Here is a 25,182-nt window from a genome sequence, read left to right on the forward strand (position 1 = left end):
AATAAGACAAAGTGACTACTGGGGATGATTTTATTTTTTAAGCACATCTACAGTTTCAAGCTAAAAATATTTATACTTGCTTTATAACTTGGCGTCTTTAGATGATTTAAACCCTTTTCATTTGTTTACTGTAATTTTCTTGCAGGCAGAGAGGGGACTAAATTTTCTAATTTTCTATCCTTTTGAACAAAGATGGACTGCCAAACACTGTTCTGTAAAGGCAGGCACTCAACATACTTGTTTTTCAGTGAATCTGAAAACCAAAATGACTCTTAAAAAGATTCAAAATATAAAAACAGTTCTCACTTAAAATACCATACACTAAAAGAATGTGAAAATATGCATTTATTACCAACAATGTAGTATTTCCCAAGAGTTTTTTCAATTACACACACATACACAGGCACGCACAATAGAAGGACAAAATTATATTTTCCACATAGTAAAGATTCATACTCCAAAGAAAATAAGCACACGTTCAAAAGACACATAGAAAGCAGGAAGAAATCTTTCTTCTTACTTTGAATATGGAAAACCCTTCAGTACAGACTTTCTCCTTAGACAAATCAATGAAGATTTTTGTCACTGAAAATACTTGCTTGTTATCTTAACGTTTTAAATATTTTATTCACCAAATCAGACTTTTACTTAAAGTTTTTACAATCTGAATGAAATTCAAAATCAACTTTTGCAGAAAATACATGACGTTTTAAGTGGCAGAAACTATAATGTACCAGGCTTATTAGTCTTTTATTAATATGTTGAAATGAGATATAATTTATCCTTCGCAGCTCAAAATTCAATGTAAAACCAAATATTAACTTTGTACAGTAAAGAAATATAAATGCTAACAAACAAGGTATTTTGCCATAATTGTTGGAATATGTAAAGTGAAATAAAATTGACCATTGCATTTTATTTTCAAACACACCTAATCTTCAAGCTTCTTTTTCACACTGATATTCATTTTGTAGGAGTAAAATGGCTGGTACTTAGACAATAAACACACTACACCAAGCACATATTAGTGGAGATATTTTGGTGAAAAATAAAGTATTAGACAACAAACACTTTTGGCAACAACAGCAACTTACCAAGTTTTTCAATGTTCACATGTTCCATACCAGTAAAAATGTTACTTAGAAATATTTTCATAGTACATGCATTAGATTTAGTTTAAGAGGAGAAGGTTCTTTTAAAATTTTTATAAAGAAAAAAATATGTTTTTAAAGAGAAAATGTCCAAGTGAAAGGACATAAACTATGGTTTATTATTTTTTGACATAAGAATATAAATTTCAGTGGCTATTTAAGAATATACAAAACCCAAACTGAATGCAATTTTTCTATTTATTCAGGCTATCAAGTCAACAAAATAACTCTGTTATTACTGGCACAAATCCAATCCACTGTTCAAACACATGTCCTTGGACTCGTCCATTATCTTAAAAGTTTATTTTTTTTAAAAGAATAGAATTTGTTTGGCACTGTTAGTTGGTATAACTCAGAGATAAATAATTTTTCTCATCTCATTGTTTCATGCTGAAAGAAACAGTTTAAGTTGGATTTTCTAAGAAAATGGGGTGGGAGCAACACTGTAAGGAAAAACCTATAAACTTAAGTTCTAGAAACACGGTTTTACACAAATCAATGCTTTCCCTCACTCTTTACATAACATTGAGAAATTTTAAATATAAATTGTAGAAATTAGTATATGAAATCTTAAGAAAAACCTTACTAAAATAATTATAAAAATGCTTTTAGAAATTTAAGATGTAAAATACAATTGACTTTAAATTAAAAAACCCCACACTTTACAGAGTTATTCCTTAAAAACCCTTGTCACTTGATTTTATTTTCTGTCAATCTTTTGGTTGCATTTTGCATCATCTAGTGGCCACCTGTGGCATTTCAAAGAAGTCCAACTACCATTTTTGAGCCCCAGTACTTTTTTCCTTTGAGATACCAATACAATTATAGTATCAAATTTCATAAAACTTTTTAAAAAGTCCCACGAAATTCCATTTCCTAGTGGTGATAGGTAATCTTTTTTTAATAGGAAAAAATGAACAGATTTGTCATAAGTTATTACTGTACATAAGACTAGACTTTTCCATAATAATTTTTAAAAATTAAATACAGCACTGGGAGAAAACTATGACAAACTCCAGAGTCTTCTTTAGACTCTAAAGTAATTAAACTTACTCTGCAATTAAAGCTCAGGGTTACCACATCAGCTAAACTTCTTGTGACCGGTAACACGTTCCACTGTAACTTTGATTTGAAATAGTACTTTTTAACATGGGAACCCAATGACTGTGGTTAGACTGCTAAGGACTCCAGTCAACAAAGACCAAAAAAGACTTAATTTTTACACAGAAAAAAGTTATTATGGTCTCCAGTCATCAACCCATTTGTATTTAATAGCAGGTTTCAAAAAACAACTGGTTTTTTAGCCTTAATGAATTTCCTTTTATTTGGCTGAGCTGATAATAGAATTTAACAAAATCCCAAGTTCTCTGCTTTTACTTTTACTGAGAAGGCTGAGTGAACGTAATACGGCGCCGGCGTCTTTGGAAAGCCTTTAAATTCCATCTGTTTGGTTCCAGCATATGAGGACCATTGTAGACAAACAATACCGTCATCTTTTCAGAATAAGGGAGATTCTGTAGGAGCTGTAAGTGTTAAAATAAACTGTCATATAATGCTGTATTATTAAGAAATACAATTGTCCAACTTTACGTATGTAAAAATGTATTTGTAATATTAATGAAACTCTTATGAAGCTCTCAAACAACTCATTATATATCCTGCCAGACTGGGATCCTTACCTGAATCAGCACATGTGAAGCCTGGAGTAAGGAATGATCAACATGCTTAGGGAACCTTCTGTGAGGGATCAGAAGTCTTAAGAAAGACCCTGGAGAAGTGTGTCCTACAGAATTTCCCTAGGATAGATAATTTCACTCATTTTTCCACAAACACTTCTCAAGCAACTTTTGTGGTCAGGCAATCTGATAGAATGGTAGCCTGAAAAGTGTGTCACAGGGATGTTTGGTTGATAAGACAAGATGTTTGGTAAACAATGCGGTATTAACAGTTCTGGATATTCCAGAGTGTCTGCTGGAACAAGGAGAGTATATACTATTCAATGAAACATAATCACTATTCCTGATTGAATTTAGGATCTGCTTGCTGATGACAGTTTTTTTGTGTGAATACTAAGTTAAAAAAGAAATACATCTGGTTACATCTTTGAATACATCAGTTTTATAATTTATCCATAGCATAAGATGTAACAAAAAGATTTCCCACTGCAATGGTTCTAGCTTACAGAAGATTCTCTGTAACGGTACTTCTGTTTCCATCATAGCTCATCAGTGAATAGATGCGGAGATACTTATGGTTTCCTCCAGGCCAGGGCAGTAGCAACAGTGATTTAAGGGCACAGTGTTGCCAAAGACAGGCCTTTCTGGGAAATAAGGAAGGCTGGAGTTCTAGGGTCTGCATTCTCCTGTCCTCCTTTAGTGCTAAAAGGGGACCATCTCTAAAGGAGTAAATGCCAAAAGCATGAAGAAATCTCTGTTCCAGAACATGCCAATGTCTCCTGCACTTCTTTCTCTGATGATAAGGTTTCTGATTAAGTGTGTCACTGGAACTTGTCCCCTTTAGTAATATAAATATTACTACTGTGATCCTTTTAGTTCCTTTTCTGGGAGTGTTCCTATTCAGATTTACATACTGGGCCCAAATTTGCTACATTATTAAGCCACTTTCAGGTTACTTATTACCTACCTTTGGCGTAATGAAGAAGTACTGAGAAGTATTTTCTTTACAAGCAGTATTTACAACCATTTCAAACACTCTGCGCTCATTGATGGGGTCCATTCCCTAAACAATGACAGCAATAATGATTGCATTCAATCTCTTATAAGATACAAGACAGGATAAAGCCCAAGTGAGAGAATAATCACTGTACCTGATTGATTTCATCAACTACTCGGAATGGACATCTATTAAGTTCCTGAAGTGCCATCAAGTATAACATGGTAGAAACACTTCTTTCACCTCCACTTTGATGGTGAGGAGTTAATTCTTGCAGTTGAGTACTACTCCGAAATTTGACTCTAATTCGAATTCCGTATTTATCATAGTCTTCCTATGAGACATTTAAAAAGTTGATGAAAGATGAAGAGCTTTCTCTGGTAATGTCATACTATTACTTAAAAAAAAAAATAGATTGAGTAAATCAATTATAAGAGTAAAGACCTTAAAATTCAGTGATAGTTTAAAGTAAACCAATAAAATATTAAAAAACTAGTTGCTATTTACAAGCTTTAGTGAGTCTCTAAAGGATATGTTAGGTAAGAAACATTCAGATGAGGGTAACTTTTTTCCTCATCTCATACTATTCCTTTCAACTTTAGTAGACTTTCCCAAGGGTTTTTAGGAATTGCTGAGTGAAGAGACCAATCATGGAAAGGCACTATCTATTGCAGCTCCTAAACTGCTAGGTTGTAAAGCTACAGGTGCAAACAGTTAGAACACAGTGGAGCAGCATGCCCTTCCCGCCCCGACAGGCAGCTGGTGTGTGTCACTACAGAGGGCCCAGAGCCCCTCCCCTTCTTCAGTTGTTAATAAAAAAGTAGCCAGACTATATGCATACTTAAAAAAAAAACTTGTATATATAATTATATATACACATAATACTTAGCAAAAACCTGACACATAACAAACATTCACTAAATATTTGTTGTTCTTTAAATTTTGCCCCATGAGGCTGCTCTAAGGCTTACTTACTGCTTTTGTTAGTAATTTCTAGATTAGTCAGGTTCAGATTTACCCTAAAAATGAGACACATAACTTGACAATTAAAGGTTAACTATTTAATGAATAGCGCTTTAGGTCTAAGACAGCACTGACCAATAGATGTAATGCAAGCCAATTATGCAATTTAAAATTTTCTAGCAGTCACATTAAAAAAGTAAAAATATCTGAAATTTATTTCAATATATTTTATTTAGTCCAATATACCCAAAATATCATTAACAAGTAATCAATATAAAATACTTTTAAGAAGATATTTTACATTCTTTTTTCATACTAAGTCTTCAAAATTTGTATATTGTACACTCACAGCACATTTTAAATGTTTCAAGAGCTCAGTAGCCATATGGAGTTAGTCATTACTGTACTGGACAGCAGAGGTCTAAAATTACCAGTAACAACTTCTATAAAAATATACAAATATCTTAACCATAAATATGAGGACCCTGATAGCTATCAAATTTTAAAGATACCTCCATTAAGTTTTTTGCCCTCCAAAACCAAAACCAAAACAAATAAATGACAATAAATTTTAATGGCTTTGATTCATAAGGCTTACTTTTTACATTTGTACAATGCATTTATTCCATAGCAAGTTTATTTATTAACGATGCCATTTCTTAACTATATTAGCGCTGATTGCTAGAGTTTTGTTTTTGGTTTCTGCCATCCATTCTTTGCTCATTCTAGCTTCCTTTATCTCTGAAAGCTCTGGCTAAAGAAGGCAGTTCTAGAACCATGACCAAGGAGCACAGAATAGATACACTCCAAGGGGGAGGTTGAGAAGAGATAAAGATGTCCATTTTCTTGAGCCCATGGCTAGATAGGACAATTTAACGAAGGATCACTGTTATGGTAGTGAGTTATTTAAAACACAGAAAAGTTATCCAGAAGAAACAGTGCATGATAAAGTTATAGCACCATGTGATAGGACTTAAGATTAAAGAATGGGATTTCCATGACAGGTCAAATTCCATAGGCTTCCCTATTCTTACCTGATCATATTTATGCCTTATCTGCTCAAGCCATTGAATAAAGATACTATAGTCACTCTTGAGTTTGACAAAGCTTTCAGTGATCAAATTTCCATCCCATAAAAACTATGCCACATCTACTGACGAGGCAGTAATTAAGAGCTTGCTTAAGCTCTGGGATCAGGTCTGGGGTTTGATTTTTTGCTTTGCCAACTGATAGCTCTGTGGCCTTTACTGAAGTTTCTGTAAGTTTCAGTTCTTTATTTGTAAAACAGGATTGATACGAGTACCTGCTTTATAGGACTGTTATGAGGATTAAATCACAAACTTAAAAGTGCTTGATACAGTGCTTGACACATAGGAAACATATGATAAATTATGTCCCTTAATGCAAACAAGCCCAGTGACTAGGTAGATGACAATTACAGTGGCAGGGTCTACCATCTTACTAGAACTTAAAAGTGAAATGAAGTTTGCTATCCTCATGTCTCACACTGAATATAAACAGATGTAGTCACAGGGCAGAATTCCTAAGGTGAAAAAAAAGGCCCTTACCTTGGCTTTTTATTTATGTAACACACATGTAAAATTGCATATGAGCAATTTTTTACCCAAAAATGTAAAATGTTGAACGTGAAGGCAGTATTTTTTATCTTCATTTCTTTCCTTCTTAAAAAAGAACTTAGGGAAAAATTTGAACATCTACAAAATTAAAACCCTAAAAATAAGCTCAAATGTATCATCAATTAGTCTCAACTATGATCAATACATGACCACTGTAATGTTTCACAGTAACGCCACCAAACTCTTCTTTCATTATTTTGAAGCAAATCCCAGTTCATCTCTTTATATATTTCTTAATATAATTTTATTTTACCCACAATTGCAATGCATAAACTTACAGCTCATGAATTTAGCAGTGAATTTTCAAATATTTTCATTCTTGTGAACTATTAAATTCTTGATTAAAAGGAAACCATTAATATTAAATATATTTCAGTTATGTTTGCCAATTTATGACTCTTCTAACTTGGACAGTGGTAGAGTTATAAAGTAATGCAATGCATTTGCTCATCACAGCTGAATAACCGTTACTAAGTCTGGCTATAAAAAGAGTTAAGTATTAGTCACCAATCTCAAATGTCACATACACACAAAAAAGTGACCCTGATGCAATGCCACCGGTGCTCTTTTCCTTCCTTTGAACAATTTTTTAGTAAGCAAAATGTTCACACTCAAATCCAGGGTAAATAAACTATATACATATAGTTAAAATTACTTGCCAGGAAACATTTAAAATGCAAGCTTACCTCATTTTCTGTATGGAGATCAACTTCACCAGCACACTGCATGGAACTAAAAAAATTGCTGAATTTTTCATTAATTTTTTCTACCAGCTCTTTTAAAGGATTAAGCCACCTCTCTTTCACCTGCAAACACAAGCAATATAAAAGCACAATTAAAAGAAGTGTTATTACATTCTGATATACAATTTTACATAAAACAAATTTCTTATCAGTATTAATCATGAGCACATACATTGCACATTTTCTTAGAAGCGTATCGTGTCATTTTGCATGGAGTAACAGTAAGAACATGACAAAAAGAAAAAAAAAAGATTAAACAATTACCTGTGAAATGCTTTCCCTATACTTATCCAGTTCAACTTTCTTTATCTTTAGTTCCTCAGTTAATTGTTCTATTTCTTCTTCTCTTTTTGTGTATTCTTCAACAACCTGATAGGGAAAAATTATTTATTTTTATTTCTTTTTTTAAATTTTTAAATCATGTTTATTCTATTACAGTTGTCCTCAGTTTTCTCCCTTTTGCCCTCCCCACCCATCCCACCCTGCCCGGAAAAACTATTTCTTTAAGATAAATCTACCAAAGGATAAAATTACAGGAAATGTGCATCAATGAAGACATCAACTGAAAATGCCAATGTGTTGCATTGTTTGTATGTTCTTGTAACATACTGAAAATGCTTGAAAAAAATAGGCACTGTAGCATTTCAGGTTAGTCCAACTATTCTTTTTATAAAGAAAAGGCACAGAACACTGTGTTCCTTAGGAAGAATCTATTTAAAATTCTAATAGATTCAGAAACCTGGCATTTAAAGCACATTGTTCCTGCTGTCTAGCTTATTATTACCAAGAGCTCTAGTACAGAGTGGGAGGCAAGTACTGGAGAAAAGTGTGTGTGTGTGTGTGTGTGTGTGTGTGTGTGTGTGTGTGTGTGTGTGGGGTGGCGGCGGCAGTGGGCTATGGGGAAAGAACATACTGTAGGATTCAGGGGGGATGGGGGGGTGGGGGGTGTGTGTGTATGTTGAGTGTGTGTGTGTGTGTGTGTGTGTGTTGGCAGCGGCAGCAGGCAATGGGAGAAAGAACATACTGTAGGATTCAGTCCTGTGAAGCAAGAAGCTCTTGATCTTTCTTCAGTTAATAAAGCATCAATTTCATCCAATGTGTTTGGAAGATCTTGGAAAGCCTAAAGAAGAAAAAAATTGTCCATCATTGTAGCTAGCACAGTGAAAACAGTTAAATTCAAATAGTTAAAAAAATATTGTCAGGTATCTACTACTATGTGTTCGACAGCATGCTAACACACAAGGAATCAAAGAAATTATAAATAGGGTTTTTGCTTTCAAAAAGGTTACACTTTAAACAGTAACAAAATACATACACTTAACACCGGATAATACCTTAAGGCAGTGTATTGATGTTGAGTATTAAAATAAGCAGTACATATCATATAGGCTATGGATTTAGAGAAGGAAGTATCAGTTCATGCTACGGGAGCTATAGCGAGTAAGAGAATTCAGAGGCCCAGATTCATCTCTGGACCTTAAAGCAAATGGCTAAGAAAAAGCAAAGCAGAGGGGAGATAGGAGCTTGGAAAAAAGAATGAGCACTGCATACCATGGGGGGTGAGGAGTTGTGTCCATTTGGAATGGTGGGTACTTGCTGAATTGGTAGAATGGGTCCAGAATATGTGGGGCATTGAAAGAGAGCAAGAAGTTAGAACTTTATACTGTACTTAAAAAAGCATCCTAAGAATCCAATTACTTTGACAGAAGAATTTCACCACAGTACTCTCTTCTGAGTCCACGCCATAAGAGACAAATTAGAAATACTTTCCTAAGAGGGGAAGCAAGCAAGCACACTGTTTTGCCAGCACAACCTGCAAAGTTCATATACTACAAGGTACAAAACAGATACATATATATGTCAGGCATTGAACAAGACAGGTCTACTGACAACACTGCATTAATATTTTAAGTTTTTAAACCTTTTAGATAGTACAATTCCTATAGGATTTCAGGTATTTGTCAAGTATATATTGCTCAATCTGACTGTCCACTGAACTTTGAATTCATGTGCCCAACACTTGTTTAGTATCTTCACTTGACTTTCTAATAGGCATCTTAAATTTAAGTCTTCATTTCAACCACCTTCCCACCAATTTGAACAAACTTATTTCTCCTCTTCAATCATCATTTCAGTATATGGCAAAATTTAGGGGTTCTCGCTCTCATCCTTCACCCCAGATCCATTAGCATGCCCTGTAGCATCTGTCTTTAAATACTTCAAATCTCTAAACTTACTTCTCTCTCTCCAGTATTTCCTCCCTAATCCATTCCACTACAATCTCTTGTTTGGTCCAAGGCAATAATCTCCTAGATGGTCTCCTTGCTTCCAATCCTGTATCCCTACTTTACTCTCCATATATTGGTTTGGCCAAAAAGTCTGTTTAGTTTTTTCCATAAAATAAAAGACACATTTTTCATTTTCACCAATAACTATTGATTTTATATATTTTGAGTGTTATCGGCTGTCTCCCGCAATTGGCTTTTAGTGGGTGGAGGCCAGGGGTGCTGCTAAACATCTTCCAATGAGTAAGACAGCCCCACAACAAATAATTATTTGGCCAAAATGTCAATAGTATCAAGAAATTTTGCAAACCACTTTTGACACATTTGATCAGTCACAGCACCCTTTCCATGCACTGCATGTTTCCCCTCCTCCAGCCGTTTCAGATGCGTTTTTTTTTAACCTTTCTTGAAATAATAACGCATAATACGTCGAAATGTTGCGTATGTTCTTCTATCTTCAATATTAAAATGGCTGCACAAAAATTAACCAATTTTGATAAGTTTTTTAAAAAAATGCATGCTGATATGACAGCTGTCACAATACAATCTGACAAAATTGTTTCTAATGAAGTTAAAGACAACTAAGCACTACTAGTGGGAAAAACACGTAACAGACTTTTTGGCCAATCCAATACCAATTAGGAGTGTTCTTTCATTTATTTTTGTCAATTAATAGTTTAAGATTAAGTAATACTAATAGAAAACTGCCAATTCTGATAAGATGAGAAAGTTCTCTGAAGTTCATTTCTATTAAAATTTTTTTCCATTACAGTTTACTTTCAGTATTATTTTGTATTAGTTTCAGGTGTACAGCACAGTGGTTAAACAATCATATACTCTACAAAGGGTTCCCCTTGATACTTCTAGTAGTTAATCACATCACTCCTATGGTTAAAGTCCTCCAGTAGATTCCATCTCAAAATACTTGTTAAAAACCCAAACTCCTTCTCTGGTCTATGAGGCCATACATGATCTGACTTTTGCCTTCCTCTATGCTTGGATTATAATTTTTAGTGCCATTGAGATCACTGTTATTCTGAAACATGCCAATATTCTTCTGCCCTAGGGGCTTTGTATGAACTGTTGTCTTTGCCTGGGATACTTTTCCCTCTTCTCTTCACTCAAGACTCACCTAAAATAATACCTTCTCCAAGGAACCTTTCTTGACACTCTATCCTCTTACCTTGTTTTATTTTTCTTCTCTTACTACCCGACATTATCTATTTGCTTTTTCATTTGTTTTTTGTCTGCCACATGGTTCAGACTAGAATATAAATTTCAGTAAAGGAAGTAGCCCTGGCTACTGAGCCCTGGCTGGTATGGCTCAGTGAAGTGGGCACCAGCCTGTGAACCAAAAGGTCACCAGTTTGGTTCCTGGTCAGGGCACGTGGGCCAAGTCCCAAGTTGGGGGCATTAAGCAACCAACCGATGTTTCTCTTCCCCTCTTTCTCCTTCCCTTCCCCTCTCTCTAAAATGAAATAAATAAAATCTTAAAAAAAATAAAGAAGGAAGTATGCATATATCTGTCTTGTTCGATGCCTGATACACACACACAACACATTTTTACACAATACATTTTAAATGAATATATAAATTATCTTCTAATTCTGTTCCTTTAAAAAACAGCATGACTTGTCAAGGATAGAATCACGCTACTTTCTGAAAGAAAAAAATTAGTATAGATATTATATTAATATTTACTTTTTTAAATAACCCAATGTATTTTGGAGAAGTTCTAGCATATCTTCAGAAACAACAGCTCCTCATTTTGTCTTTAGAAATCTACTAAATTTGCCCTGGCTGGTGTGGCTCAGTGGATTGAGTATTGGCCTGTGAACGAACGAGTTGCTGGTTTGATTCCTAGTCAGGGCACATGCCTGTGTAGCAGGCCAGGTGCCCAGCAGGGGACATCTCGAGAGGCAACCACACATTGATGTTTCTTTCCCTCTGTTTCTCCCTCCCTTCCCCTCTCTAAAAATAAGTAAATAAAATCTTTAAAAATTTTTTTTACAAAAATTTACTAATTCCTACCATGTACCCAACTGGGTCTATTCTCTGTGGTTTCTATGTCTGACATCATAAAGTAAAATCTTGGAGGAACTGAAAATTATAATTCAAATTTTTTCCAGTTCTATTTATATACTTAGTAGATATTTCATTATGTACTGAAATAGATAACATTTAAAATTAAGAATTTAAAAACCCATACAAATACCAAATATTTAAAAATTTGTTTTCTATTCATTGTGACATTATTCTGAGAGAATAGGAATACAGGCAAGGTTTTTTTCCTTGTCAGATAAAGTTTAGGGTCACAGGGCTATATAATTAATGGTGGAAATTGGACTAAAGGGCAGCATCTCCTCATTTTACTAACTGAATGATAGATATGTCAGCATATAAAATATAATGGAAAAAAGAAAAGGTTCTTTTCTCCTTTTCTTACCAACAAATGTTAACTCTAAAGATTAAACTCCCACTGAGCTCCAAATAGAAACCCTACTATCCAGGAAAACATTTTCATTTTCCCTGTTTTTCTAAATACCACCTCTACTTACTATTTCTTATATTCCAATTACTGGTACTATGTTACCATGATAAAGTACATCCCATTCTCAACCCCTCCCCTTAGAGGTGGTTGGGGGGGGGTGGAATCTTTTATTGGAAGAATGAACGTTATGGTGCTAGTAATTTTGCAACATGGTACCTATGTTTTAATAACTTTGATATTGAGCAACATGACTGGTGCAAGTCTGAGTACAGCAGAGAAATCTGTTAAGCAAAATTACATAGTTACAAAAATTGGGGGAAAGTCTTTTATTTTTTATGGCACATCATGTTTTTCATGGCCCATTACAATGCCTAATACATTTTAAGCTTACAAATAATGTTAACTTGTGGCATTATATACTTTTTATACTTACTGTCTGATATTCCTGAGGAACGGTCTGCTCGGCACCGAGGTTACATACTTGCCTAGCTCTCCTCATAAGTTCCTTGCATTTCTGCAATAATCTCTGTCTATTTTCATCCAACTCAATGAAATGTTGCTATTACAAGAAAAAGAAATATTTTGGAAATTTGAACAGAGGGCTATTTTATTAAACTACCACATTATAATACATACCAAATTACTAAATTTGATTGTGATAAGCAAATCATTTGGAAACCGTATCTCAAATCATGACTTCTTTTCTTGTAAAGGTTAAATGTGAACTTAAACTTTTAAGAGCTTTCACATTTAAATTTAATTTTCCTTTTCCTAAACACCTAAAAGTGTTTAATTTAGCTACATATAAAATTTTATTCAAATAAAAAATGAAATACACAGTATGTAGTCCTCATATCAGAAAACTCAGCACTCAAATGAAGTAGAACCTTTAAATAGTGTTTAATAGTTTTTCAAGTGCCTTTCATGTAGTTATTTATTCATGGACACATTCGTTTCTTCACCAAATAATTATGGAGAACCTATTAAATGCCAGTTTTTATTATGTACTGATCATAGAGAGGTAAGTAAAAAGATACATAAAATCATCATAAAAGAGACAGCTGTTATTTATTGAAAGCTTATATGCTAGGTGCTTCATGCACATTATTCCCTTATCTTAGGACACTGAACAGTAATATTGTTCCCACTTTGCATATTAAAAAAAAACAACGGAAAGGAATTAAAGCAACTTGTCCAAACTCACACATTTAGTTAGAGGCTGTCAGGATTCACATCTACGCCTACTTACAGAACTCATGCCTCTCAGCGGGAGAGGACTGAAGAGAGGAAAGGAAAAAGAGTGTGTGTGTGGTAGGGGAAGCGTGGGCAGGAAGGCCAGAGTGGTCACAGAAGCTAGGACAAGCGAATGGTCTTGAACAAAGAGTAAGACTTTACTACAGAGAAAACAGCAGAAAGCATTCCCAGGATAGGTGATGACACATGCAAAGGAATGGAAGTCTCAAAGACCCACTTATTCATGCAGCAAGATCTAACCTGTGTAGTAGGAGCATTAAGGATGTAAAAGATCAGAGTGGCAAGGTGGTCAAGAGCCAGAAGGCAAATGTTTCATGTGTAATGAGGAGGGCTTCGTGGAATGCCTTCCGTGGGCCAACCTTTGTTATAATCACTATCTTATATGTTAATTAATCTAATCATTGTAACAATCTAAAAGAAATATATTATCTCCTTTTCTAGATATGGCTTGCAAATCTTAGTTATGGAAATAGTAGGTGAGCAAGTGCCTAAGAAGACAGCTACAGCTTGCTCTTTCTATTACACCTCTAACTTTGGTCTGCACAAAAAAATACCTGGGGTGGATGGATGTGGTAGTTAAGATTGTTAAAATAGTATTGATATCCCAACCACATGCCGGATCCATATGATTAAGTTCTTTGGGGCTGAGGCCTGGACATTTGTATTATTAAGAAGGTCCTTGGTGATTTTTGTTTGTGCATACAATTTTGATAGCAAATAAACTAAACCAAGACAAATGTTACAAAAAGGAAAAGGATATGTACTAGGCTGAAATGAAAATACAAGCAAGCCTTTAAATTAACTACTTAGTACTGTGGTTTCCTTGAATGAATTTCTTAGTCCCTAAACCCTGGGAGAAATAAAAGAAAATGTTAAAGACTCCCAGTCACCCCTACACTACTCTCTAGAGCCCATCACACTCAGGCAAAAGTAAAACAAGGAACAGCTAGATAGAAACTAAACATTCCCAAAGTCTTCTATTCCTGCTTCCTACTCCTCTGGACCTTGCTAAATGAAATGTCTGTGAGTTGAATATTTGGGGATCTGTGTTTAGGAGGGTAAAATTTCATTCAATAATTTCCTTCTGCTTGGTGGCATATGTGTCATAAAGTCTACCAGAGAAGATGTTCTTTCTATATATCACATCTGTTTCCCTCACCACCGTAACTGTTGTTCAGATATTTTTGAAGGGGATGGTGAGGAAAGGAAAGAAAAGGGGTATACAACAATGTAAGATAATGTTGTAGAATTAGGCTACTGAAAAAAGCTGTATCTACATTTCTGTTTAAAGGCTAGCCTTTAATAGTTAATAGACAATAGAAACACTTCATTTATGTAAGACATGAGGGGAGAAAAGAGCAACTTTCCAAAATATTGCCCACCAACAGATCAGAAAAGATTAGTAGGTATATCTTCTGAGAGAAATTACTAAGTATTATCTTTTCTCTGAAATTCTTTTAACTTGACATTAAACAAGCAAAAGCTTCTCTAAGAAGGCCCTCTAGTGGAAGATATAAGAATTGTTCACAGTTTATTAAATAGCATCTACACATGAAAATATTTAACACAGTAATTATTCAATTTAACAACTTATTAAAGTAAGAGTAAACAGACTGAAAATCAATTTCTATGTTAAAGGAACCAAACTAAGTTCTAGGTAACCTGAACTTTTACTAAAACACTAGCTGTAAATTAGAACATTTCTTCCTCCATTTTCCTTTAATACAAATACAGGCACCACATTTCATTCCAATTTAAATGGTCTCAAATTAAAATGCTACCTATAAGTTTTAATATGTATAAGATAGAATACATATTTTACAAATATGAAAAGTATTTAATCATTCTTTTTTTATAACTTCAAATTTTAATGTCAAATTTGAAATTTATAAATCTGGTCTTAACTGGCTTTTTAAATGATAAGATTACAAATTCTGTTTCAATCTAATAGTAAACAATGAAGTAATGGCAACAGTACTCTTTACTTGTTAAATACGCCCCCCCTCAATGTATCTCATTTAAAATATGTCTCTGGAATGTGGTTTGTTTTTTTTTGCGGGGTCAGGGCGAGTGCTAAGCAGGTAGGCAGAGAATGCTAGATGAAAGCAAAGAATTTCTAAATTTAGTATTAGGATAAACAAACACATTAATTTCTAATTCTTGTAACTTATATTGATCCTGATGTAAATCTATACTTTTCCTTTAATACAAATATTAAAGGAAAATGTGTGTGTGTGTGTGTGTGTGTATGGTGTGGTAAAAGTAGGTTTACAGTTCTATGAAAAACACCGGTTTATTCTTATACTATCATTAAATATTGTATTATTTTCCACCCAAACAACTGTAAACCTACTTTTGCTCCATCCTGTGTTCAGAATGACTACTGCTACTCGTATGGCCTTTCTCCTCTACTTCCCTTATTTCTTGGTGGGGAGGAATGAGGGAAGGAACCTTCCGTCTTCCACACCTTGAGCTTTGCTAAAAGTGAACTAATTCTAGCATATCAAACCTGACCCTGAGCTCCCTTTGGCTAGGTGTGTTTGTGCTTGCCTACTCTAATATGCTTATTTGCAAGCAAAGTTCTTCCCCCCCCGCCCCCCCCGCTTCTCCAGTTTTTTCCTAGCCATAAGCTTTTTCAGGAAGCCATAGAGTTTGAAGATGGCTTCAGAATAATGAAGCTTCTATTCCACTTTCTTTGAATCTTTCCATTCATCTGTGCAATTCTACATCTCTATTTCCTAAAACTTACCCTCTAATGACTCTTTCCACAAAAGATATTACTAAAAGTTCACTTTTACACATCAGGTATGCTTGTGGAAAGTGCAAAGTGAATCACATACATATCACGGTAGTAAATCTGAGAAAGTAGAAGAATGGATGGTGAAGGGTACAAGGGGACTTTGAATACATGAAAAGTTTTAAAAATCTGCAACAAATATGGCAAAGTATAATATTTCTTTAACAGGAATAGTGGACACATGGATGTTATGTTACTCTTCCTATCCTTATAGATAATTAAAATTTCGTATTTAAAAATATAAAAGACCTCAATGAAACAAACGATAAAAATCCTAATGTAAGTTTTTTCTTAAAACTCTTTCAGTTCTGAAGTATAACTGATGCATAAAAATGTGCATATACAGATTTTTAAAGTGTATAAACTTGATGAATTCTGACAAACATATACAACACCAATGGAACCATCACTACCAAGATAATGAACATTTTATCACCTTCAGCAGCTTTACTCTCTATAATCCATTCCCTGTACCTACCTAGACAACCACTGATTTATTTCTGTCACTAGGTATTCTGCAGTTTGCAGAATTTCATATAAATAGAATCAGTTTTTAGTCTGGATTCCTTCCCTCAATATAACTGAGATTCATCATGTTTTGTATATAAGTAATCCATTCCTTTTCATGGCTGAGTTAGTCTGTCGCGGATACATGTAATTTGTTTACTCATTTAACTGTTGCCAGACATTTGTTTGTGGTTTTCGGTTATTACAAAGGAGGCTGCTACATATTTGTGTACCAGTCTTTCATGCACATAGGCTGTCATTTCTCTTAGGTAAATACTAGGAGAGGACTGGCTGGATTATATGACAGGTATATGCTTAGCATTTAAGAATCTTTCCAATGGTTTTCCAAAACGATTATATACTTTAAATCTCTACCAGTAATGTATGTGAGTTCCAGTTGCTCCACATCATTACCAGCACTTTGGTGTCCTCAGTGTGAAAATTTTAGTCATTCTAGTGGGTCTGTGTTGGTACTTCATTACTATGGCTTTAATTCACACTTCCCACTAGTAAGACTGGGAATCTTTCATGTGCTGATTTGCTATCTGTTTACTTTCTTTAGGGAAGACTGTATGTTTTGCCCATTTTTTGGATTGGGTTATTTGTCCTTTGTATTGGTAATTTTAAGAGTTCTTTTTACAGTATCCATCACAAGTTAGCAAACTTTTTCTATACAGAGTCAGTAAGTAAATATTTTAGGGTTTGAGGTCCACTTACAGCCTGTCATATGTTCTTCTATTTTAACCCTTTAAAAATGCCATAAGTATTTTTAGCTTGCAGGGAACTTTACATAAATTGACCTTAGGTTACACAGTAATAGCTCTTTGTCTAGATACAAGTCATTTGCCCAGTGTATGTTTTACAAATATATTCTCCCAATTAGTAGTCTGCCTTTTCTTTATAGTATCTATTAAAGTTGTGCAAGTTTTAAATTTTGATACCATACAACCTCTGATTCCTTCTGTGTTCTACTTTGCCAACTCTAAGGTCACTAACATTTTCTCTTATGTTTTCTTAAGTTTTATAGGTTTAATTCTTACATTTAAGTCTCTGACCCATTTGTACATACGTGCTGAGGTAAGGATTATGGTTCATTTTTTGCATATGACTATTCAATTATTCCAGTGCTGTTGTTAGGTTATTCTTCCTCCATTGAGTTGCCTTAGTATCTTTGCAAAACAACAACTGACAGTATATACGTGAATCCATTTTTGGATTCTCTATTCTATTTAACTGATCCATGTCTATTTTTACAGCAATACAATAATGTCTTCATTATTGTAGTTTTATAATAAGTCTTAAAATTAGGTATTGTCATTCAAATTGCTTTTTCAGTTTTTCTAAATCTACTGCATTTTAGGACAAGTTTACCATTTTCTAAAAACTAAAAGCCCTACTGGGAATTTTAATGAATTTCTGGATTTGGGAGGGAATTGACATTTAAACAAGTCCTGAATCTTTTCTTTATGAACACAATCAATCTCTCCATTTACTTAAATCCTATTTTAAGTTTTTTTAAAAAATTCAGATTGCTTTATTTATAAATATCAAAATCCATGATAAAATATTAAAGAATTTAAATCCATTACAGTTTCAGCAATTAAAACATGACACCAGCACAAAAATAATCAAGTAGATCAATGAAATGAGCATTCTAGAAACCAATGTATCTGTATAACAATGTAATATATGGTTAAATTGGTATTTCAAATCAATGCGGAAAATAAGGCTTATTCAACAAATAAGGTGCATGGACCACTAGCACTTGAAATAAAACAAATCTAGAGCCCTATTTCGCACATTATACAAAAAATATGCAGGTGAGTTAAAAATCAATATGTAAAATCTAAGGAGTTTTCAGAGAAAATACAAAATAACTTTTTTCTTACCCTTAAGTAAAATGTTCAAACCCAGAAGCTACAAAGTAAAATATTGACAATATGATATTAAACATTTAAGACTATATAGTAATATACATATAAAAAAAGTTAAAGGACATGTAATAGAATAAGAAAGTATTTGCAACACATTTAAAAAAGGGTTAATGGTTATTTTGTTTTTTTTTTAGGAAAAAAAGTTTCATAAACATTTAGTCGAAAAAAAAATGGATAAAGAATACCAAAAAGTCATTTAAAGCTTTTTAAAAAGAATAGAAATATGCAAGAAATATACAAAAACAGGTTTAGTTTCAACAAATAATAAAGGAACAATTAAAATAACACATCATCATTGTCACTATCAGATTAATTATCAAGTATTGGTGACTGAAAGGAACTGGGTATTCATAGACTCTTTTTCTTCATCTTCTTAAAGCAGTCCCTTTAGCATATCTTGCAATGCTGGTTTGGTGGAGGTGTATTCGTTTAGTATTCTTTTGTCTGGGAAACTCCTTATTTCACCTTCCATTTTAAATGAGAGCCTTGCTGGGTAGAGCAGTCTTGGTTGCAGGCCTTTGCTTTTCATTACCTGGAGTATTTCTTGCCAGTCCCGCCCGGCTTGTAGTGTTTCTGTTGGGAAGTCAGATGCTAATCCAATCAGGGCTCCCTTGTATGTTACTACCTATTTCTCCCTTGCTGCCTTTAAGTTTCTCTCTTTGCCTTTAATATTTGACATTTTAATTATGACGTGTCTTGGAATGGGCCTCACTGGGTTGGTCTTGAATGGGACTCTCTGTGCTTCCTGGACATGTGCAACTTATTCTCTCCTCCAATTAGGGAAGTTTTCCATCATGACTTTTTCAAACAGGTTCTCTAGACCCTTCTCTTCTCCTCCTTCTGGTGTCCCTATTATACAGATATTATTATGTTTCAGGTTGTCCTGCATTTTCCAAAATGCCTCTTCATTTTTGTTGAGTCTTTTTTCATTTTCTTGTTCTTTCTGGGAGCTTTTTTCTACCTTTTTCTCCAGCTTGCTGATTCAATCCTGTTTCATCTAGCCTGCTTTTGATTCCTTCTACTGTATTCTTCAATTCAGAAGTTGTATGCTTCATTTCCTCTCATCTCTTATTGATAGTTTCTATGTCCTTTTTCATGCTGATAAAGTTTGCAGTAAGTTCCTTGTAGTTTCCCTGTAGTTTTTTGTAATTCTCTCTGAGCTCACTGAGCTCATTGAGCTTCCTTACAACCATTGTATGGAACTCAGTATCTGATAGTTTACTTGCCTCTATTTCCTTTAGTTCTCTTTCTGGGGATTCCTCCTTTCCCTTCTATTGGAGGGTGTTTCTTTGTCTTCCCATTATTTGTGAGACTCTTTTTTTTTGCTTCTGCTTCTTAAATTGATCTGTCTGTATTTCCTGACATTGTGGTGTGAACTTCTATGGTAGGAGACCACTGCTTTTTCTTTCTGGATCTGCCTTGGATGGTGTCAGATATTGGCCCAGCCTGACCTTAGGCAGACTGTTTGAGACTTCCAGGAATCTACTGTCTGTAGCTGTCTCCTTCAGTTGTTAATCTAGTCACTCTACACTCAGTAGTCATGCTTAGACAGCACAGGGTGGGGCAGAGTCCCTCATGGGGGCAGGGTTGTTGGGTCCTCTCACGCTGCTGCTGCTCAGGGGAGTGGTCTGCCTGAGCCAGACAGCTGCTGCCATATGGGGGAGGAGTCAGCACCATGATCCCACCAATTACTCTCTCAGTTTTCTCCCCAAAGCCTCCTTCCCCAGTCTCTTCTCAAGCATCTCTAGTCCACTCTGCCTCCGCCTTGGATGGAGACCAGGGTAAGTGGCTGCAAATAAAAATTTATACGTTGGCCCTTTAAAAGGCTCTTTTTGTCTCCAGCCGCCTGTTTCTGGCAGAGAGCACCCCTGCTGCTTTTTGTAGCTGGTTGTTATCTGAGTACATTTTGGGCTCTGGTGCTGTAGGCTGGAGATCCCCACTTATGGTTTAGACCTCGCTCTTCTCAGGGGGATCCAACTGGCCATTTCAATATCCTCCTGGTGCTACTGCTCGTGGGCGCCCTGCCTACCTCCTCAAGTCTCTACCGCACTCCTTACCAGTCAGGTTGTGCTAAAGCTGATTCTTCTGTCTGTCCGAAGTTAAAGGCTCCTCTCTCGCTATTGTTCAGTTTTTTGTTCTGGGTGATTTCTCCACAATTTAGTTTTAATTCCAGATTGGTCCTGGGAGGAGGTCAGTGTGACTTCCATTCACTCCTCTGCCATCTTGATTTTTTCCTATTTTAACTTTCGTTAGCAAAGTTTTATAGTTTTCAGTATACAGGTCTTGTACATATATTTCTAAGTATTTCATATTTTTGATGCAATTATATACAGTATTGTTTTAGAATTTCAATTTCCAATTATTCATTGTTAATATATGCAGCCACAATTGATTTCTGTATATTGAATTTATCTCCTGCAACCTTGCTAAATTCACTGTATTTCCTGAGAACTGGTAATTTTTACAGAAGTGGTTCTGAAATGGGAGCATTTTTGCTCCCTTGGGTACAATGGGCAATGTCCGGAGACATTTTTAGTTGTCATAACCAGCATTGGGGGAAGGTGTAATACTGGTACCTTGCTAGTAGAGACCAGGGATACTGCTAAACATCCTACAATATATAAAGGACAGAACCCCACACAAAAAATTACCCAGCCCAAAATGTTGATGGTGCTGAGGCTGAGAAGCCCCATTCTAGAGATTTAGTCAAATTGAAATTTAATTTTCAACAACATTATTTCATAGGTGGTGTTCTGTCCTTCCATCAGGATACACATAAATATCTGTCTTTTTTATGATGTTTGAAGCTAATGTGATCCACTGATTCATCAGCAGCTACAAAGTGTTAATATTCTAATACAACAATTCCTTCTGCATTTATTATCTGAATTACTTCCATAAAGAGAAATTTCCTTTCATAATTTATTTCTGGTAAAGAGAAAGTTCCCCTCATTATTTTTTGTTTATCCTAAATAACAGTTCACATAGGAAAGAAAGAATAAATGCTAGATTCTTTGCCATTTTTCAAAATGAGCTGGCTCCCTAATATCCTCCAAAGGTGGCCAATTTGTTTTTTTAAGTATCATTATGAATTCATAGATTAAGATATTTTGATGTGTTTCAATATATTATCACTTCACCGATGGCCAATAGGAGATTCTTCATGTTAGTTCCTGAGTCAAGTTGTCTTTAGTAACTTCTTCGCTTTCTGGTATGACAATATAACTGAGGTTAATCTCACACATATCTTTCCCTGCTTGGGAGTGAGCCATTTCTCCAATGGCCAATTTTAGTGCCAAATAGTACTTAGAGGCCAAAATCTGGGTCTTTTCAATAGACAAATGTAGGATTTGTTTTTTCTTTTGGAGAAAATACACTGAGTTTATTAACTCAAATTAAATACTTTAAGGTTTTTAGTACTCCTTTGTTTTATATCTGAGTCTCTATTCCCTTATGGTGGAAATCCTAATGACATGAACATAATCCCTTATTTGCTTTATCCTATAATGTAATATTTTCAGAAAAACATTACAAATGATTAACAGTATAAATGAAAATAGTACAAAATTTTTTGCAGTTCTTTTTGTCCTTAATATCAAATGTCTGTGTTTTAAAGTCAATTGGAATACTTTTTCTTCTGTGAGGTTATATTGCTAAAGTCAAAACAAAGTGAGGTTTATTAGTTTCATTTAGCTTTTGCTAAGTTTGTCTCACCCTATATCTCTCTTCATTTGACTAATAGTGATTTGTACCCTTCATAATAAAACTGTAATCGTAAGTATGGGATTTTCTTGAATTCTGTGAGTCATTCTAGTGAATTACTGAACCTGAGGTCATGGGATCCCTCCAATTTGTAGCAAATTGGTCAGGTGTGCAGATGGCCTGAGAACCCCTGAACTTGTAACTGGTGTCTAAAGGGCAGACTTGTTGGGGACTGTGTCCTTAACTTGCACAGTCGGATGCTAACTTTGGGTGGTTAGTGTGAGAATATACCTTAGAACACAAATAGGGGTACCTTGAAACTTAGCTTTGTTGTATATATTGCCCATGGGTTTGTTGTTGCTATGTTACACTAGTTGCTCTTCTAATTTTGGTAAAGGATTTGAGACTCAAAAACTGCTGGGTCACTATCATTTTGTCGCCAGCTTTTCTTTCTGGTTTAAGTTAACTGAGTACATATATCGCAGTTCCTCTCCTGCACACTATTTCAGTATTTATCACCATTTCACAGATAGATGCTTACAGAAGATTAAATTGCCAAGATTACTGGTATACAACACTCTTAGTGTTGATTAGCACTCATCTGCAGTGTACTCTAAGAAATGTACAAACTGTATTAAAGCTGCTTTGTAATAGTAATGACTATAATTTGAGTTAATAAGAAAGCAGACAGGAGACTTTAGTTTTCAAGTGACTAAATCAGATATTTTGATTTCTCTTTTTTAATTACCACCTCATCCCCTAATCAAATAACAAAATGCACAGTATAAAGTATTTGCTTTCTTATCTAGCAGAATGAATTCAATTTATAAATTAAACAGCAACAAACTGCATACTGCAAATAACAATATATATTATTTTCAAACAGGTCTGAGACTAGAACCGCAAAATGAAAAAACAAAAGCATGCCCAGGCTGGTGTGGCTCAGTAGGCTGCGAACCAAAGGGTCGCTGGTTTGATTCCTAGTCAGGGCACATGCCTGGGTTGCGGGCCAGTTCCCTAGTAAGGAGCGCATGGGAAGCAACCACACAATTGATGTTTCTCTCTCTCTCTTTCTCCCTTCACTCTCCTCTTTATAAAAATAAAATAAATAAAATCTTAAAAAAAAAAGCAAATATTTTACCTCTTTGAGACGTAGTTGTGATGACGCAGCCACATAATCTGATTCTAATTTGTTCTTTTCAGAGATCACTGTAGTATTTTGAAGAATTAAATCTACTTTTTGTATATGCAAAGAAGTGCAAATCTAGGAACAAAAACCCATAAGAATTTATTTTACATTTAAGAAAAATAATAAATTTCCTTCTAATATTGCTGATAACTTTCTCATTATTTTTATAACTATTTCTTACAAAAGAACTTAGTTTTCCTTTGAATTTACTGAGTCATTGGGAATAAAATAACTTAGTCTAATGACTGCTTTTAATTAATTTTACCTATAATAAAAAAATGTCAAATAATAATGCAAGTTAAAATTATTGATAAAAATCTCTCAGTAAGATTTTACTACATAGTCTCAGCTACCTGTTATATAAAAAGTATGACTAAAATTAGGAAAATGCCTTACCTTTATTAGGTTAGTTAACTCGGTAACAAGTTTTGCTTTTTGAACATTTATTTCTTTAATTTTGGTACTTGTTTTTCGCTCTTCCTCTTCAAGGTTGCAAGTATCCTGTTCCATCAGCTTTAAACTGTATGAAATGTATAAATCAAAGTTATACACAAGGACTGAGCCCAAATCCTAGGTCCCTCACTATTTTATGGGCTATTTAGCAATGCTACAAGGATGTATAAACCGATAGCTTCTAGATTAAATAATCATCTTATGCAACTATTCAGGATCAGAAAGTATTTGTTGACATATATTATGTGCTCAGTGTAATCTAGGTAATGCTAGTGCTAATGGTATCTGGAATCACAGAGATGGATCTGAATTTGTTCTTTACCACTGATGAACAGTATAACACTGAAGAAGTTACTCATCTGGGCTTTAGTTTCCTATACAGCTGTGGTGAAGATGTAAACTACATAACACACTTAGTATGGTGCCTGGCCCATAACTGATGGATACATATAAGTTGTTACTCTTGTTATTAATATTGTTTATAAACATAGTCTCTTCCCTTAAGGAGCTTTACTAAGGGGATTTAATAGGCAAAATAATAATAATAATAATAATAATAATATAATAAAATAAAAAAGACTAATACAACAATCCTAAAAGTTAATACTTTGCTCTTTAAGGTGAAGTAACTAAGGCTCTGAAGTTAATTAAGTTACCTAAGATCACAGATATTAAGTGGTATACTGTATTTAGCACCAAAGTTCTTTTCATTACACTATGCTGCCATCAGGGAATAAAGCAAGAACAAAGGATGGGAGCAATAATCAACAAAAAAGAACCAGTTCAATGGAGTTATAGAGTGGACTGAATAATACATGGAAGACAGTGTTGGGGGCCGGTAGGGAGGTGAGTTGGAATGGGCTGAGTGAAATAAGATTTTGAAAAACTTAAAAGCCAGTCTAAGGAAAGAGTAGTATTTAAGTCAATTTTATGTGGTAATGGCAGGAAACCACAACAGATATTCTTGAATGGGGGCAGGAACATGAAAAGAAGATAAATTTAACAAAAATAATCTGGAGGCACTGAAAAAAGAGGGGACTAGTCAGGGAGACCACTATCCAGGTCACCAGTGTAGTATTCAAAAGTACTTAAGTATATATATGAGACAGAGAGCTGATAATGGGTATGAAAGGTCATTTCATTACAAAAATAAACATTACTTAATGAAGAGAAAGTTCATTTTATTTTTTTAATTAATTAAGTAATTTTTAGAGGGGAAGGAAGGGAGAAAGAGAGGGAGAGAACCATCAATGTTCAAGAGATACATATCAGTTGGTTGCCTCTTGCACACCTCCAACTGGGGACCTGGCCTGCAACCCAGGCCTGTGGTCAGACTGGGAACCAAACAGGTGACCTTTTGGTTTGCAGGCTGGCACTTAATCCATTGAGCCACACCAGCCAGA

The 25,182-nt window shown here is 34.6% G+C and overlaps 1 protein-coding gene across 2 annotated transcripts in view; it reads right to left on the reverse strand.

Moving 5' to 3' along the window:
* Positions 1–368: 368 nt before the first annotated feature.
* SMC5 (structural maintenance of chromosomes 5) overlaps positions 369–25,182 on the reverse strand; it is a 91,754-nt gene continuing 66,940 nt past the window's right edge. Inside the window, exons 16-25 of one of the 2 annotated variants that reach the window (XM_054583034.1) lie at positions 23,723–23,846; positions 23,279–23,401; positions 12,377–12,502; positions 8,719–8,763; positions 8,192–8,287; positions 7,432–7,536; positions 7,111–7,230; positions 3,979–4,158; positions 3,795–3,890; positions 369–2,674 (exon numbers count right to left, since the gene is read on the reverse strand). In XM_054583034.1, the coding sequence (XP_054439009.1) occupies positions 2,531–2,674; positions 3,795–3,890; positions 3,979–4,158; positions 7,111–7,230; positions 7,432–7,536; positions 8,192–8,287; positions 8,719–8,763; positions 12,377–12,502; positions 23,279–23,401; positions 23,723–23,846 (1,159 nt within the window). In that variant the 3' untranslated portion in view covers positions 369–2,530. The remainder of the gene's footprint in view (positions 2,675–3,794; positions 3,891–3,978; positions 4,159–7,110; positions 7,231–7,431; positions 7,537–8,191; positions 8,288–8,718; positions 8,764–12,376; positions 12,503–23,278; positions 23,402–23,722; positions 23,847–25,182) is intronic. The other variant, XM_054583035.1, reaches the window with a different exon arrangement.

This window comes from Pteronotus mesoamericanus, unplaced genomic scaffold (genome assembly GCF_021234165.1).
Source record: "Pteronotus mesoamericanus isolate MK-2021 breed Mesoamerican mustached bat unplaced genomic scaffold, CSHL_Meso_final contig_73, whole genome shotgun sequence".
Lineage (NCBI taxonomy): Eukaryota > Metazoa > Chordata > Mammalia > Chiroptera > Mormoopidae > Pteronotus > Pteronotus mesoamericanus.